Consider the following 16,052-nt stretch of genomic DNA (forward strand, 5'->3'; position numbering starts at 1 on the left):
ATATGAAACAAAGTATAATTTCACAAAGTTTTATACATGAGTATTTAAAGAAAGAGTCATTAAAATTTTTCTTGCAGAAGTCAGACAATGAAGATTAAAACTGATTTGCTTCTACACAATAAAATTAATTTTCTCACACAAGCTCATCTCTCATATATATGACTAAATTTGTTGTCTTTTATATACCAAGACAGTACTCTCTTTAGCCTAACAGAAAGATCAGTAGCAGCATATCATGCTGGTCATTTGGATCTTTTGGTATTCCATTAATACTCTTTCTTACTTTTTACGTTGTCAGTTACCTTCGTTATCGTTATTGAAACGAACAAATAAAATGTCCGCCTAGCTAATAAAACTATATACAGTACAATGAAACCTCTAGATAAGAAAGTTTATGTATACGAAAAACTCGTTTTACGAAACGACATAAGAATTTTTTTGCCTCATATTATGAAAAAATACTCCATACTAAAATGAAATTCACGCTGTTAGATTAGGTATATTGAATGATTCAAATGTATTTGGCTCTATTTCATTCTGTTTCGTTATACGAAAAAATAATGTTACGAAAGCCACTCCGGAATTAATTAATTTCGTATCCTGAGGTATTACTGTGTTAATGTTCCGAGGTATTACTACGTGTTGATGTTGGGATGGTGAAATCTAGACTATTACAAGTATGAACTAAGGATACAATTATGAAAATCCAGAAATTATTGTAAGGTAAACACTACCAAAAATAAGAGACAAAAAAGTAAAGAAAGTCTGACTTGTTGTTCAGGTATATACTGTACTACAGTATATAAAAAATTGGGTAAAATTAATCCAAACCTATGTGCTAACTAGTTAACCACTTACCACGTAATTGGTAGTAACCACTAGACCTAATTAATAATACCAAAATGTATCAGATGTCAAAATATATATAAAAGTCACCTAAAACCTTTGGAATAGCAGCTTGAGGATACAGAGAAGAAATACTTTTAACGGAAATAAAAGGCATAAATACACACAAAATTTGAGACGTACATTAATCAATAGGGTTTAGGATGAACACTAGTGATATGCCAGTGAAGAAAACAGTCTGTAGAACACCAGTAAAGTGTTAACGGCTCAGCAAACACGCGATAAGTCAGACGGATGACTGATAGGCAGCCGAGGCGCAAAGTTTCACATACGACACGATACTTTGAAAAAAAGGTCTAGGGACATTTGAAGACTACAAATTATTCCCTCATTAAGTGATGCAATTGTAATAAAACCATAATTTCTTTTTACATAAAGAGAAACAAATTTGTATAAAACTAGCCAGAAATGAGTCTTTTTATGACCATACAATTCGTTGTTCCATGTTCAACTGCATGTCACGAAGCAAGGATAACAAAGTAACAATTTCTACCTTGTCTTTTGGGAGAGGAAATGATACTATCAAAGAAAATATTAGCATTCCCATGTATGTTAAATGTCCTGTCTTCAACTCAATTTGAAACTATCATATAGCAAAGCTGTACTTTTAAATGCTAGACTCACAGGATATGAAACTACACTATTATCTTCTCCTGATATGGACACCGAGGAAAGCGTTATTGATTGATGTTTTTACATTTTGTTGATCTATTCAGCAATAAGTGTGGAATCCTTTCAACAGGTTGAATTAAGCCAATTTCTCATTGAATGGGAAGGAGATTGTATCTAGTTTTTCTTCTTGAATGAGAAAGGTGTGGTTCTATTACATGTAATTTTCCATTTTTGTAACCCTTTCAGAAAAATTATACATCAAATTAAATTTATAACAATTCATATATATTCTAATAGGAAATGGGTAAACGACCAATGCTGAGCATACTCATTTCAGGGGAATACCAGCACCTATTACTGTCTTACAGAAGCAACAAGCAGGAGAGGATAACTTTACATAACTTACTATAAACAAGTACGGTGACAAATGAACCACACAAATAAGACTTCACGGAATTGGGAAATAATCTCCGTAAACATATACAAAGGAGAATAATCAATTTGATAAAGTAGAACACAAAACAACAATGTTAGCAAGAACATCACCCACAATATTTGACAAAATAACATTTTGGAGAATCGTCAGTGCAACAGCAAATAATCTACATTGCATGACAAGTCCTTTTCACTCGACTACTGGGAAAACCCACTACAGTACTGCATTTGCTAACAAGCAGACATTAACCATATATAAATCATCAGAGGGAGAAAGAAATATCTAATACATTGTTCTAAGTAAGTGTCTAAAACCAAACTTTTTTTTGTAACACTCACATGCAGCTTACATAGTAAGCAAGATTGCTTTAAGTCATATAATACCTGTTATATGAAATCCTTAATCAAATATGCGAGAGAGAGAGAGAGAGAGAGAGAGAGAGAGAGAGAGAGAGAGAGAGAGAGAGAGAGAGAGAGAGATAACACATTGTTCTAATTGTCAAAACCCAACCTTTACACATCACGATCACATGCATCTTACATAATCAAGATTGGACATCCAAGTAATAAAATACTTTTAGTCATATCATTTGGTTTGCTATTAGCTATTGTACAATAAAGAGAATATTTCAAGTGCACAATGCCTGGTTTGGGATGGACCATACCATACTTTATGGCAAAGGGAATGTTGGTGCATTAAAAATAAAGTGTTGAACATGAATATTCTTCCACTACTATAAAACAGTACCTTATAGACTTGTCTCCCATACACAGTTCATAAAAATAATTGAGTGAATATTGGTATGCTGATAAAATGCGCCTTCCGCTTAATCTAAATACCTGCAGAAAGATGCCTCCTCTCTCTCTCTCTCTCTCTCCTTTTCATCGAGTTGCTATAAAGGTCTACCAAATTATAAGTCCTCTGTCCTTCATAATCAATAAGGAGTAAAATGCATTTCTGTTTTCCCGGGAATTAAATGTTGCCTTGTGAAAGTTTACATTAAAGTTACTATTCACAAGTCGAAACAATCACTAAACATGAACATAAATCTCTCAAATGGATATATTACAGTACAGTATCTACTTACTTCCAAACAAACCCATTACTTATAAATAAATAGCACTTCAATGGGTCAAGAAATCCAAAGACGCATTTTGGCATTATTCATTCCCATAACTGTAAGTGCTACTGTATACTGTATAGAAAATGTATTCAGGTTTCTAATGCAATGTTCTGTTTTGTTCTATCTCTATTCATTTGTTAATAACGCTACTGAACATCAATAAAAGAACGCTAGGTTGAAGCATGAAGTCGTCGTTCCCTGGCTAAAAGTTATGAGCCTGAAAGTGATTTTGTCGTGGTCAGAATAACCAAAGGGTTATAGAGAAGATAGAAAGAAAACAGTGGTCGACATGGGATACTGAAAATGCATGGGGAAATCCTACGGTTACCTGTAGCTGTACTTTTTACTACTCTGAAAGACAAGTTATTCTTGTAAAACCTACATAAATTTTGGATAACTTGCTATACCCTCTTTTGAAGAATACCTTTACTAACTTCAGCTTATATCAATTTCCCATATGATTTACATTGCTGGTAATTGCTTCTATTCAATGGGCAACGACAAATATTTAAAAAACAAACCATCAGAAGAAACAATAGAAATTTTGAAAGAAAATGAAGGGCATTACACAGTATCTGCTAAGGATGTAATTAAGCAAAGAATTAAAGAATTTCTACCCAATGAGGAAGGAATCTCTTGCTATCTACTTCACTCAATTATCAGTAGTTAAAGGTGTCTGGTTTCAGTTCCAGTTTCATCAGAATAGATGCTCACCAGAACATCAGCCAGGCAAGACCAACACATCACTGTGGTGCCCAAGCACAGCAGCGGCCTTACCAGTGAACAGCTTAAATTCACATTCCCGTCCTGGGATCGATCTGCCGCCATGCAAATGCTAGGCTTACACATTGCCACTGTACTAGACTGGAGGCTAGTTAACCATGTGGCTTATCCAACTTAAGTTGCCATTAAAGCATTAAAAAAATAAGTGGGGTTCATTACTTGTGTGGCTAAAGCACATATGTCACACATGAATTGGGGTTAAAATAATTTTTGCTTTCACATATCATGAGAAAAGAGAAATCTCTTTCAACCAATAGATATATTTATACACGAAGCTTCAATACGTAAAATCTTTTCCTCGATTGCATGAGAAGAAAACACAAAATAATCTAATACAGCTCTGGAGTGAATAACCTCATTAAACTAATGTTGTACAATAAAAAAAAAATGTTAGTTGATTATTAACCAATAATTAGACAGAAATTATTATTTTCCTCAAACAATTTTACACAAACACTGACCATCATAAAACATTAGTAGAACCATACAAATATGCTCTGTGCGTGATTTTTTGAGATATAAAACTACTTTATTCTGATACAAAACCATCATTACCAATGGCCACATTTGTGGTCTTCCCAAATCCTAGATATACACCCTAACCAGAAGAATATTATCTGCCTATTGGATGAAGGCCACCATCCGTGCATCAGAAATCATCAGAAAGACCTTCGCTTTTTGTTGCACAAAGCAACAAGCTAAGACGAAGGATAGATGATGTTAATCAAGGATTTGTATTTTCAAAAAATTGGGTTTATATGGAAAAATATAGTCTTAAAAAATTATTTGTTTCATACATACAGTACATACATATACTGTACCAAGGCACTTCCCCCAATTTTGGGGGGTAGCCGACATCAAACAAATGAAACAGAAAAGGGGACCTCTCCTCTCTACGTTCCTCCCAGCCTGACAAGGGACTCAACCGAGTTTGGCTGGTACTGCTAGGGGTGCCACAGCCCACCCTCCCCCGTTATCCACCACCGATGAAGCTTCATAACAATCATATAACTTAGCTCACATAAAAATTTAAGATGGGGAGACCGAGCCGTTGAAGAAACCCCACGAATAACTGCTTGGATTAGCCAGGGATTCAAGATTAAAGCTTGTGGCCGTCAGATTAGCAAGGAACTAACTAAGGCTCTAGTGTTCTATTGTGAACAAGAGTCACAAGGTTAAGGCCAAAGCCATATTATTATTATTATTATTACTATCATTACAAGCTAGGCTATACCCCTAGTTGGAAAAGCAAGATGCTATAAGCCCAAGGGCTCCAACAGGGAAAAATAGCCCAGTGTGGAAAGGAAACAAGGAAATAAATAAACTACAAGAGAAGAATAAACAATGAAAATAAAATATTTCAAGAACAGTAACAACATTAAATTAGATCCATCACATATAAACTACAAAAACTTCAATAAACAAGAGGAAGAGAAACAAGACAGAACAGCGTGCCCGAGTGTACCCCCAAGCAAGATGTTAAATTAAGAGATGTGTAAATGTAGATATAAAATGTCTTGAGTAAAACTGGCAAATGACATGTTGCACTTATCACATGTATGTGAGAAAAACATCTGATTGACCTTTTCCCCGAGAGGTTTCATCATAAAACAGTGAAGATGGCTTAAAGGATGATGCAAGAATAAAAAAATACCACTTCCACAAGGGGTTCTAACATATCGAGTACCACACTATTATCTATCCGAGAATTCGCATATTTTACTCTCTCCTAAGACATAAGAAAATACTATAATAATTTTGATTAAATAAAAAAAGTTATAGACTGCAGTGCTGCCATCCACTTTTTTCAATGGTCAAAAAACAGTTTACAAAGTCACTGAGCTGACATTCATAACTTTATGTTTCTTGAAGATTGCCCAACTATCCAATTTGTGAAAAAGGGTTCATTCCTATCACCATTTTTCACACTGAAGGTTAAGTGCTTTTAGATCTAAAAAGGTACCATAGCCTCTGTACCATGGTCTTCCACTGTCTTGGGTTAGAGTTCTCTTGGTTCAGGGTACACTCGAGCACACTATTCTATTTGTTTCCTTATTTCCTTTCCTATCTGGGCTATTTTCCCTCTTGGAGCCCTTGGGTTTATAGCATCCTGCTTCTCCAACTAGGGTTGTAGCTTAGCAAGTACAGTAGTAGAAATAATAATAATAATAATAATAATAATAATAATAATAATAATAATCAGATAGAAGCCTCATATGCCTTGGTGCAAACAAGGATCCTTACCAACACTGTTCAGGTGTTTAAGGAAAGTGGTGATTCGGATAAAACAGTTGGGACTTATTAGAACTACCTCAATGAGGATAAGTCCAGTCTTCTGTAAAATAGAGAGGGCTCTTCTAGAAGGCATATTTATTACAGAACAATATCCCATCATCAAATTTGACTCGGGGTCTTCTCAACAGGACTTGAACATTTCTATGGCAGCCTAATAGAAGTTGAATAAAGTCTGTTGAAGTTTTGCTAACTGTAGGGCCTGCCCGGAACTAGGGATCTACAGAACACATACATCGTGGTGGCCATCCAGTAACAGGACAATCCCATCTTTTGAGTTAATAACGAGACTGATACAAATAATGGGTTTGTTGTGAAAATTATTTACAAATATTTTTCTGTACCTTTCCCTTCTAAAAATGGCAACCAGACTTATGCAACAATTTTTCTTAATTCATATCATACCAACTCTACACTTGCTAAAATCCCATCAGATTTCACATTTTCTCCTTTGAGATTATACACTGTATATTCAACCATTATAACATGATTTTCCCATGTTTACTTTATCAAAGATATGCATCCTTTTGGGCTTACAGCTATCAACGTCATTTTAAACCTATCTAATTCACAGCATATCAAACCTCTTTTCTCTTTGCTTTTCTAACACGACTACAACACCTTTTCACCTGAGTTTCTAATACATTCTGAAAAACTAATGCATGTTGGCAAGTATCAAAAAAGAAAAAAACATTTCAAACATTCAGAAAATGTAGAACTACAATATAAAAAATATTATTTTTACACAATACAATAAAATCCGAAGTATCTCAATACTCATTTGTGTCTCAGAAAACTTCATTTGATAATAAAGATTAATTGTCTTTAGAATGAGTTTCCAAAAGACGTATTTCCAGTCCTAATCGATGTTTGGAATAAAAAAAATGGTTTGGACATGTTGAACTCGTCAAATATAAAAAGTCATATATCACAGAGAAATTTCTTTTTTTAAACAGATACAACAAGATGCATTAATAAACTGGTAAATTTGGAATGACACTCTTAATCCCAGAACATTGCAGAAAGAGAAAATTATAGAAAATTTCATGATCATGAGCTATAAAATATATACTGTAAACAATGACATGGAATATACCAAATATGGTGGGAGCAGCTACTCTCTACGTGTGTGCTTAGTTAACTGTGGATATGGATTATCATGTGTGTGGTGATACACGCATGCCTGAGAGCGGAGGTTCCTAAAATTAACAACGCAGCAGCACATATCTATATTGTAAAAACAGAACGAGTTATAAAAAAGGTAGTCGGGAGTCAGGGCAAAAGTAATGATCCGCAAACAAGGCTAGAAGAGTAGCTAACTCGGGGAGGGGGAGATCATCACGAGAACTTTACCAAGCAGAGCTGGGGAACACATACTAATCCTCTCTACACACGTAAGTAAATCTTGAGTTATAAGACAAGTGTATCAATAACTGGATATGTTGAAAATATCGCACACACATGGAGATTTTGAAGGGGGGGGAAGGGAGATATAAAATGTCGAAAATGTGTTTCTAACTGGGAGGAGGCTCACTCGGTCAAAAGCTAAAAACATGCAGGCTTCACAGGAGGTAGGCTGTAACCTTGCACAGCTTAGGCTCACTCCAGTTGATATGTGCAGCACTGCAATTGTCCTCCTTTTGAACAAACAATATGGATAAGGCTCTTTTCTACTGTCATGGGAGCAGAAAATAAACCTTGTGAAGTATATCCTCCAAGGCTAGAATTCCAGAACAAACTTCAAAGTCTAAAAAAGTTTTCTCTTCTGTCGCACAAGGTTATGTTTGGGTGAACAACATGTGGATGAGCACCAACACATTTTACTAGTGACGGGACTTTCTAAACGGGTGACTGACGGATTAGTAACTAGCGACTACCTACGAGGAGTCGTGTGAGGACCGAGTTGGAGCGTGTTCTGGGATTCTTTGATGAAGGGAGACAATGGCAGGTCACTGAGCACACGGCAACGTTGTGCCATTTTAGCCAAAATTGTGACTTAAGCTAATGAGGCATAAAACACAAACCAAATAAAAAAACTATGATTTTAGAACTTAACTCAATACTATGACAGCCCTTTCTGTTAACCACTAAAAGATAAACAAGTATTAATAGTTAGCATAAACTACTTCAGTTTATCTACTTCAAACAATTACGTCACGTACTTAGTTCTTCTTTTAAAAATATCTTTATAAAGAATGAACAGTTCTTTAAGGATGTAATTAAGACAGATTTACAATGTAAAAAAATAAAGTAAAATAAACTTCAAAACTGAAAAATAAACAAAACATAACAGGGTAATAAAATTTCCATGGCCCAAATTAATTACAAGATAACCACCACTTTTACGTGCATGCATATACAAACAGCAGCAAATTTCCTATATGTACTAATTCCTATTGGAAGAGTATAGAGCAATTGTTAACCTAACACCATCTTATGTAATTCTATACTCTCCTGTATCATGAATTATCTACTACCAACCAACATCAAACCTGGTACAACCCTAATTTGTTCAATTACACATTCACATTCTCTCTTCTCACAACTAACAACAGGATGACAATACCAAAAATGCAAGCGCCAAACATGGATCAAGCAATTTATAACAGCGGATTATGGATTACCCGTAAACCAGCATAAGAATGCAACCCTACAAAGGTCTAGTATCAATGGAATACCAGACGACTGAGGGGTAGTGCGAGTAACCCTCAAGCAATAAGAATCCTATAGGTCTTTAGTGCCTTGAAAATTAACAACACCGAAGGATCTCATCAAGCCTAGCAAAATATAGCGTTGTTTTACCAATTAATCAAGAAAAGTGAGAACTGTTAAAGGACAAAGCATTTCTGATAATTGACAGGCAGAAAGCTTTCTATAATATGTCAAGAAGACTATTTTCTTTATATCACTCACGTTCCATAGAGCATATGGCTCGCCTGAAGGTTTTGTTAACAAATTGTAGCCAGGTAAAGTTAAAAGAAATGAGAGAGGTTAAGCAGGAGGCTAAATAGAAAAGATGGAAAGTAAAAGGTAGAAAACGACGTAGTTGGGACCAAAGGACAGCTCAAAGAACCTATAGTGACATCTATAGAGTACTATGCAAGGCATACTGTAATAAATAACCCACTTCTGGGAACTTTTAAAAGTAAAGGTCACCACTTCAAGAGTTGACGCAACCAAGGCAGCACAAGGATTTCTTCAATAAACTGTCAGAATCACAGTGAATTAAGAAATATGACATCTCCCCAAATCCATGACTGCTTTGAGTCATTAACAGAAATTCTAGGTACCTTCATCTTCAGCAACAAATCATCAAAATCTAACAACATATTTGTGGTTTCCATCTAATAAACTAAGCCAGACTGACTGCCCTTGGTAAATGATAATCCTAACCGAACACAACACAGGCAAAGGATTTCTGGCAGAAACATTGAGTACTAGAGTGTTAGATATAGATATCTGAAAATACAAGTATAAGTATAGTAAATAATATAAGATTATATTAAATAAAAGATATAGAAAACCAAGCAAAGAATCAAACAGAATCATAAAGTAAAAGAGACTATTAGCAAAGTAGGAAACATGGATAAAGCGAGTTTGGGAATTAGCTTGACAGATAGGTTAGACGTTATAACTAGAAAAGTACAAGGGAAATGGAAAAGCTTACACACACAAGCAAACACATGCACAGACATACTGTACATCCAATGGCTCCTATCATGTGATCCGAAGACTAAGCAACTGACTTACCTCAACAACGAAAGTTGATAAATAAAGAGTACGGAGCTGAACACCGGTTTTTGCTCCCTGCAACTACACGTATACTGACGCTCGAGCTACTGTATATCAAGGCTAAACATACGGCTAAACATGACAGCGGCGACATATCAGACTCAATTGCAATTTGAAATACATTCAGTACTTAAAAGCTTTACTTGCGACATAGATAAACAGATTTAAACTACCTATTGAATAACACAAGCAGCTAAATTTAACCAAAAAAAGTTTGTTGCAGTATGTCGGAAAATGCCATCTCTTTTTCACAGTGCTTCATTAACTAAAATTTTTGAAGTGGAGAAAACGAGTCTTTTAAAACAATTCATAAATACAGAGAGTGAGATATTGAAATACAAATTCTATGCAATTCAGGCAGTTTAAAATCATACTGGATCTACAATTTCTGGATATACAATATCACACCACTAAAGTTGAATGCATACAATAGGCTAAACTATTTCAAAAAGCATACAGTACTCTCTCTTGATTTAAAAAAATAATAACTACATTGCTTAAAGTACTTTCTGAAACTAAGAGCTTCAGTAGTACTGTACTGTAGTTGAATTACTAATTCTATTTACAGTTATTCCAACTCTTTCTCCTTTAAGAGGGGTCTTATCACTGCACTTAATGAATGATCTATGGATTTAAAAAAACACTGGAAATGCCAATATACTGCAGGTTTTAGAAGAATAAAACAGAAATGTTCTGCCCTTTTCCTATTTTTCTATTGTCTAATTGCCACTACAACTAAAATTAATCATATCCAGTTCTCAAAATAAATCTAAAATATAATTTTTTCCAAACAATTTAATATTATGGCAACTAAAACATACTTTATGCTGCCTGTATATATTATATGGCATAGATCTTTCAATGAAGCCTCATTCTATAAAACAAATATATCCTATTTTTATAAACCATATCATGATGCATAGTATATTAATCCTACACTATTTATAATAACTATTCACTTTCAATCTTACTCTTCCCATTGCTTGCTTCAATTTCTCAGTCATTACGATGCTTCTTACCTCGTGCTAACCAAACTACATTATCTAAAACACTCATTACTTTCACAACCACACTAATTTTCCCAACCAAACACTCTACTAAGATTCTGTACATGAGAAAAGGCTATACGAATGCTCACTCGTGCTTAGATACTCAACTCCTTGTGCCACCAAATAAAAAGCAAAAGCGTGTTTATCATACTGATAAAATTTAAGAGCCAAATCCAAACTACATGGCAATGCATAGTATCAATTTGCTAAAAAACCTTAAAATAATGGTGGTGCCTTTTTACATTGTTGAGCTCTGCCTTCCTAAGTCAAATTCAGTTCTTTACTTGCAAGAAAAAGTGATATTTAGAATCAAATATAACACAAGTCCTATACTAAATGTCTAATGACAATAAGAACACTTGGAAAAAGAAAACCTGATATTGACAGCGAATCAATGTTATGATTAATTTCAAAATAGAGGTATGTGATATAGGAAGATAAGCAGCATATAATTCTCAAAAGAAAAAAGGTCCAAGCAATGCAATCTCAAAAACGATTTACGATGAATCGTGGCAGAAGGACTTAAAGATGGCCTCGGCAGAACAACACACGACAGCAACCAAGCCAGTGAAAGAAGGACGGAAATCAATCGTAAAAGCAATATATCACAGACATGATTCGGTGGTTTTCCCGTGATTATTTTGGGGGTAATATTCTTTAGTTTGTAGCAGCTCTTTGGTTAATATCTTTTAAAATCTAAAACCCACTGACAAGAACTAAACAAAATAGGAACTGAAAGAACTCAACAAAAGAGCCCCACACACCAACTATGCTGTTACCTCCTCCTGGACAGACACGATACTCGACACATCTGAGAGGGAGAGACAAGCCCCGTGTTGAAGGGAGTGTGGGGGAGTGGGTGAGTGGGAGGCCTGCCCTGGGGTACTAGGCAGCGGAGAGGCTGAACGTCCTAGATCTGCTTGCGCCCCATCTGGTCCCCCGCTTGTGTCCAGCCCAAGCCCTAGCGAGGTCGACGCAGCTCCAAGACCATCACGGCTCACAGGGCTAGCGCATGAATCCTGTAATTTCCCAGATGGAGAAAATTTCCCATTAAAATTCTATTTTACAAATTTTGATTTCCTACAAATGGGTATTCAATGAATACATGGTTGGAGCACAAGTTATAAACAACTTTAGGTTTAGGCATAATCAACATAGGTTTTAAACATCTTGAGAACGCATAAAATTTGTCATTTGTAAAGCTGTACTTATATAATGGACAGTCATTAAAGAATGAAATAAAATTATGTGAATATAAAGGGGAAAATCAATTGTAATCATACCATACCAAACACATAACTTTACTTTAAATCATCCAGCCTATCTATCATTAAATAGATAGATAGATAGATACATACATACATACATACATACATACATAAATAAATAATCCTTACTACCCTCCAGGACTTGAGATTATCAGAATATTTCAACGAATCATGCTATGAACTTCATTCCTTATTATTGTCTAGGCAAGATCACTCAACTTTAATATCTAATTTTACTTCTAAGGTATGAAGAACCACTTATACGGCATAACAATAATTCTATTTCCTTTACTGTTATATATCCCTGGAGGTGTCATTTTCACTGATGCTCCAAAGTTCAAGTAGCTGTGATACCACTTTTAAAGGCTGTTTACCCTTAAATTTCTTCTTCTGATTAGTGCTAATTTTTATTATATTCATTCTAATAACTTCTTTAATTTTTCTATCTGCTCTACTCATTTTTTCCCAAATGCTCGCTTTGTTTGTGAGTGGTCTTCTGAGCTAGGTAAAATAAATGCTTGCTTATTTACTATAAAAATTGTAATGGCATTCATAATATGAAAATAGTATAAGAAACAATGATAGGGATTAAAAAGGGCTTGAATAAACATTTACTATTTCTTGAGACCTCATTTGCATTCCAAATTTGGCATGAAGAACATCTTGCCTGGTTGAGGAATTATTTCACTTGCATTTCATTTCTAGAAGAACATTCCTTCTTGACATTACAGATAGGGGTACTGCTATTTCTCTGTATGAAATAACTCCGCAAAGTTTGCCATTTTAGTTTACTGTCTTACATTATCACAATACAGTACAGTGCATCTTAAAATCCAGTAAATAAATTTCAAAATACAAAATAGAAACCACGGATGATTACTACACAAAAAAAAAAAGCATCCCTGAAACAGTTACTCATACATGGCAGAGGCAAGGGACAGTGACAATGCCATAGCTAGCCGGACAATGCCCTAGAGACTGCTCGTATGTACAAATGATCAGTGTCCAAGCCCCTTCTCCACCCAAGCTACAACCAGGGAGGGCCAGGTAATGATTGCTAAAACCTCAGCAGGTAGACCTATAGGCATCCCCAAAGTCCCATCCTTAGCTCACAAGGATGATGATGTTACAGATACTACAAGAAACTAACGAGTATGAGCGGGACTCGAACCCCAGTCAGGAAAATCCAGGAAGGAACGTTTCCAATAGGCCACCACAACAAAAATAACCTACATAGCAACTGAAAAGTAAGGAAGTAATGAGTTCATACGACTCCTAGTACTGTAACTCGTGTATCTGAGCAACCCGCTAGAGTTATGGGGTCCTTTGATTGGCCAGACAGTACTACATTGGGCCCTTCTCTCTAGTTACGGGCAATTTTTCCTTTGCTTGCACATACATCCAATAGTCTGGCCTATTCCTTACAGATTCTCCTCTGTCCTCATACACCTGACAACACTGAGATTACCAAACAATTCTTCTTCATCCAAGAGGTTAACTACTCCACTAATTGTTCAGTGGCCACTTTCCTCTTGGTAATGATAGATGAGACTCTCTAGCTATGGTAAGCAGCTCTTCTAGGAGTAGGAAACTCCAAAATCAAACCATTGTTCTCTAGTCTTGGGTAGTGCCATAGCCTCTGTACCATGGTCTTCCACTGTCTTGGGTTAGAGTTTTCTTGCTCTAAGGTATACACGGGCACACGATTCTATCTTATTTCTCTTCATCTTGTTTTGTTAAAGTTTTTATAATTCATATAGGAAATATTTAATTTGGTGTTGTTGGTGTTCTTAAAATAGTTTATATTTTTCCTTGTTTCCTTTCCTCACTGGGCTATTTTCCCTGTTGGAGCCCTTGGGCTTATAGCATCCTGCTTTTCCAACTAGGGTTATAGCTTAGCAAGTAGTAGTAATAATAATAATAATAATAATAATAATAATAATAATAATAATAATAATAATAATAATAATAATAATGAGTATTATACAGTACCTGGGCTGCTCCATTATGAGAAGGTTTTATTACTCCTTCCGATGACTGCTGAGTAGAAGAAGAAAGGATGGACTCGGACGAAGATGAAGCACGTCTCCTCAGCATTTCAGCAGCACTTCGATCACTAAGGCGGTCTTTATCTTCATCCCTAATGGGTAAAAAAGCGAGCACGTAATTATATATCACAGTAAAGAATACAGAGGGTATTCACAAGTGTGAATAACATTTCATATACAAATCTGCAATAAAGAAATGTCTCTGTTGTCTTTTTGTACTTTGTAATAGATATAGAAGTATATCTGACTGAGAGTTTGGAAGTATGGCTTTGCAATCTAGCGCAGTTGTAACGTAAATGTGTCATCGCTCTGGATAATTTTATAACCCTTTTACCCCCAGGCTATTTGGAACTTTCCAACCCTTAACACCCAGGGGTTATTTTTTTTCAAGCACATTTGCAGTATATTTTTTTTAAATGGCTCTAACAGCCTTAATTTTCATCATAGAGAGGTCAGGTTGGTCTCATTCTCTTGGAAAATGCCTGAAGTTTCTCAAAAAATTATCAAAAATATGCAAAAAAAAAAAAAAAATGTAAATAGCAGTTTTTTGCAAGGACGTACCAGTACGTCCATGGGGGTAAAGGGATGAGTTGTGAAACGTACCAGTACGTCCTTTGGGGGTAAAAGGGTTAATAACATATGGATATGAAGCTTTAAATTACTAGAGAATATCATTCTGATAATCTATCGTAGTTTAACCTGACCTTTGAGTCATATTTCACGAATACAGAAGGTCCTCCTCAACTTGCAAACATTCGGAGATACAAAGACAAATTAAACAGAAATTATAAATCTCAAAAATTCATAATAAAATACTGTAACATAACAATATTTTTTCGTATCGAGCCATGTCGTCCTGATGGAAGTTCCTCAAAGTTGGCTTTCTACTTGGGATATTTCTGCGAGTGATATACTAGAGAATTTAACCTAAGAAGTATCACAGGGTTCTTTCCCCTGGAGCGAATACCCCGAGATATCGTGTATACAACAGGGATGTGTTTAAAACAAGTCACGGCTATCCTTCCCCAAATAGAGTTAACCTTGTCTTGAAGGATAAGGGATACGTGGGCAAGAGCCGTTACAACTTCCGATCCCAGTGTGCTACTCCAAACACTTTTCCTGGATTACCATTCCTTCTTGCAGCAACATCTTGACGGTTGTTTGGAGTTTTTTCTTATTTTCATAGCTTTTTTGAGTGATTTTGTGATCATGGATGCTTCTGGTTCTTCCTCATCAACTAAGTTGAGTAACATTTTCTTTTGTGTTGGAGCATTTTGAGTCTCCACGCCATTTTTTTAAAGCAAGACATTTTCAATATGAAACGGGACTATTTGTTGTCTTTAGTAGCTGAAAATCGTAGGCATGCAAGTTAGGTGAAGCCTACCCTAAGCCAAAACTCAACAAAATACGTATAAGACAATTCTTTACTTACAAATAGCTTCTTGGAACCAATTAAGTAAGTTGAGGATTTTCTGTAGTACAGTATAAATATTTTCATTAACCCTTTTACCCCCAGGCTATTTGGAACTTTCCATCCCTTAACCCCCAACTGGTTATTTCTTATTCAAGCACATTTTGCAGTATATATTTTAAAATTGCTCTAACAGCCTTAATTTTTGTCATAGAGAGGTAAGGTTGGTCTCATTCTCTTGGAAAATGCCTGAAATTTCTCAAAAAATTATCAAAAAAAAATTTAAAAAATTGTAAATAGCAGTTTTTTGCAAGGACGTACCGGTACGTCCA

At 35.4% G+C, this 16,052-nt stretch overlaps 1 protein-coding gene across 1 annotated transcript in view; it reads right to left on the reverse strand.

Annotated features, from left to right (window-relative positions):
* The window catches only part of LOC137627376 (SLIT-ROBO Rho GTPase-activating protein 1-like), a 150,273-nt gene that overhangs the window by 9,006 nt on the left and 125,215 nt on the right, over nucleotides 1-16,052 (reverse strand). Inside the window, exons 17-18 of the mRNA XM_068358464.1 lie at nucleotides 14,254-14,401; nucleotides 11,773-12,012 (exon numbers count right to left, since the gene is read on the reverse strand). Coding sequence (XP_068214565.1) covers nucleotides 11,773-12,012; nucleotides 14,254-14,401 — 388 coding nt within the window. The remainder of the gene's footprint in view (nucleotides 1-11,772; nucleotides 12,013-14,253; nucleotides 14,402-16,052) is intronic.

This window comes from Palaemon carinicauda, chromosome 35, assembly GCF_036898095.1.
Source record: "Palaemon carinicauda isolate YSFRI2023 chromosome 35, ASM3689809v2, whole genome shotgun sequence".
Taxonomy (NCBI): domain Eukaryota; kingdom Metazoa; phylum Arthropoda; class Malacostraca; order Decapoda; family Palaemonidae; genus Palaemon; species Palaemon carinicauda.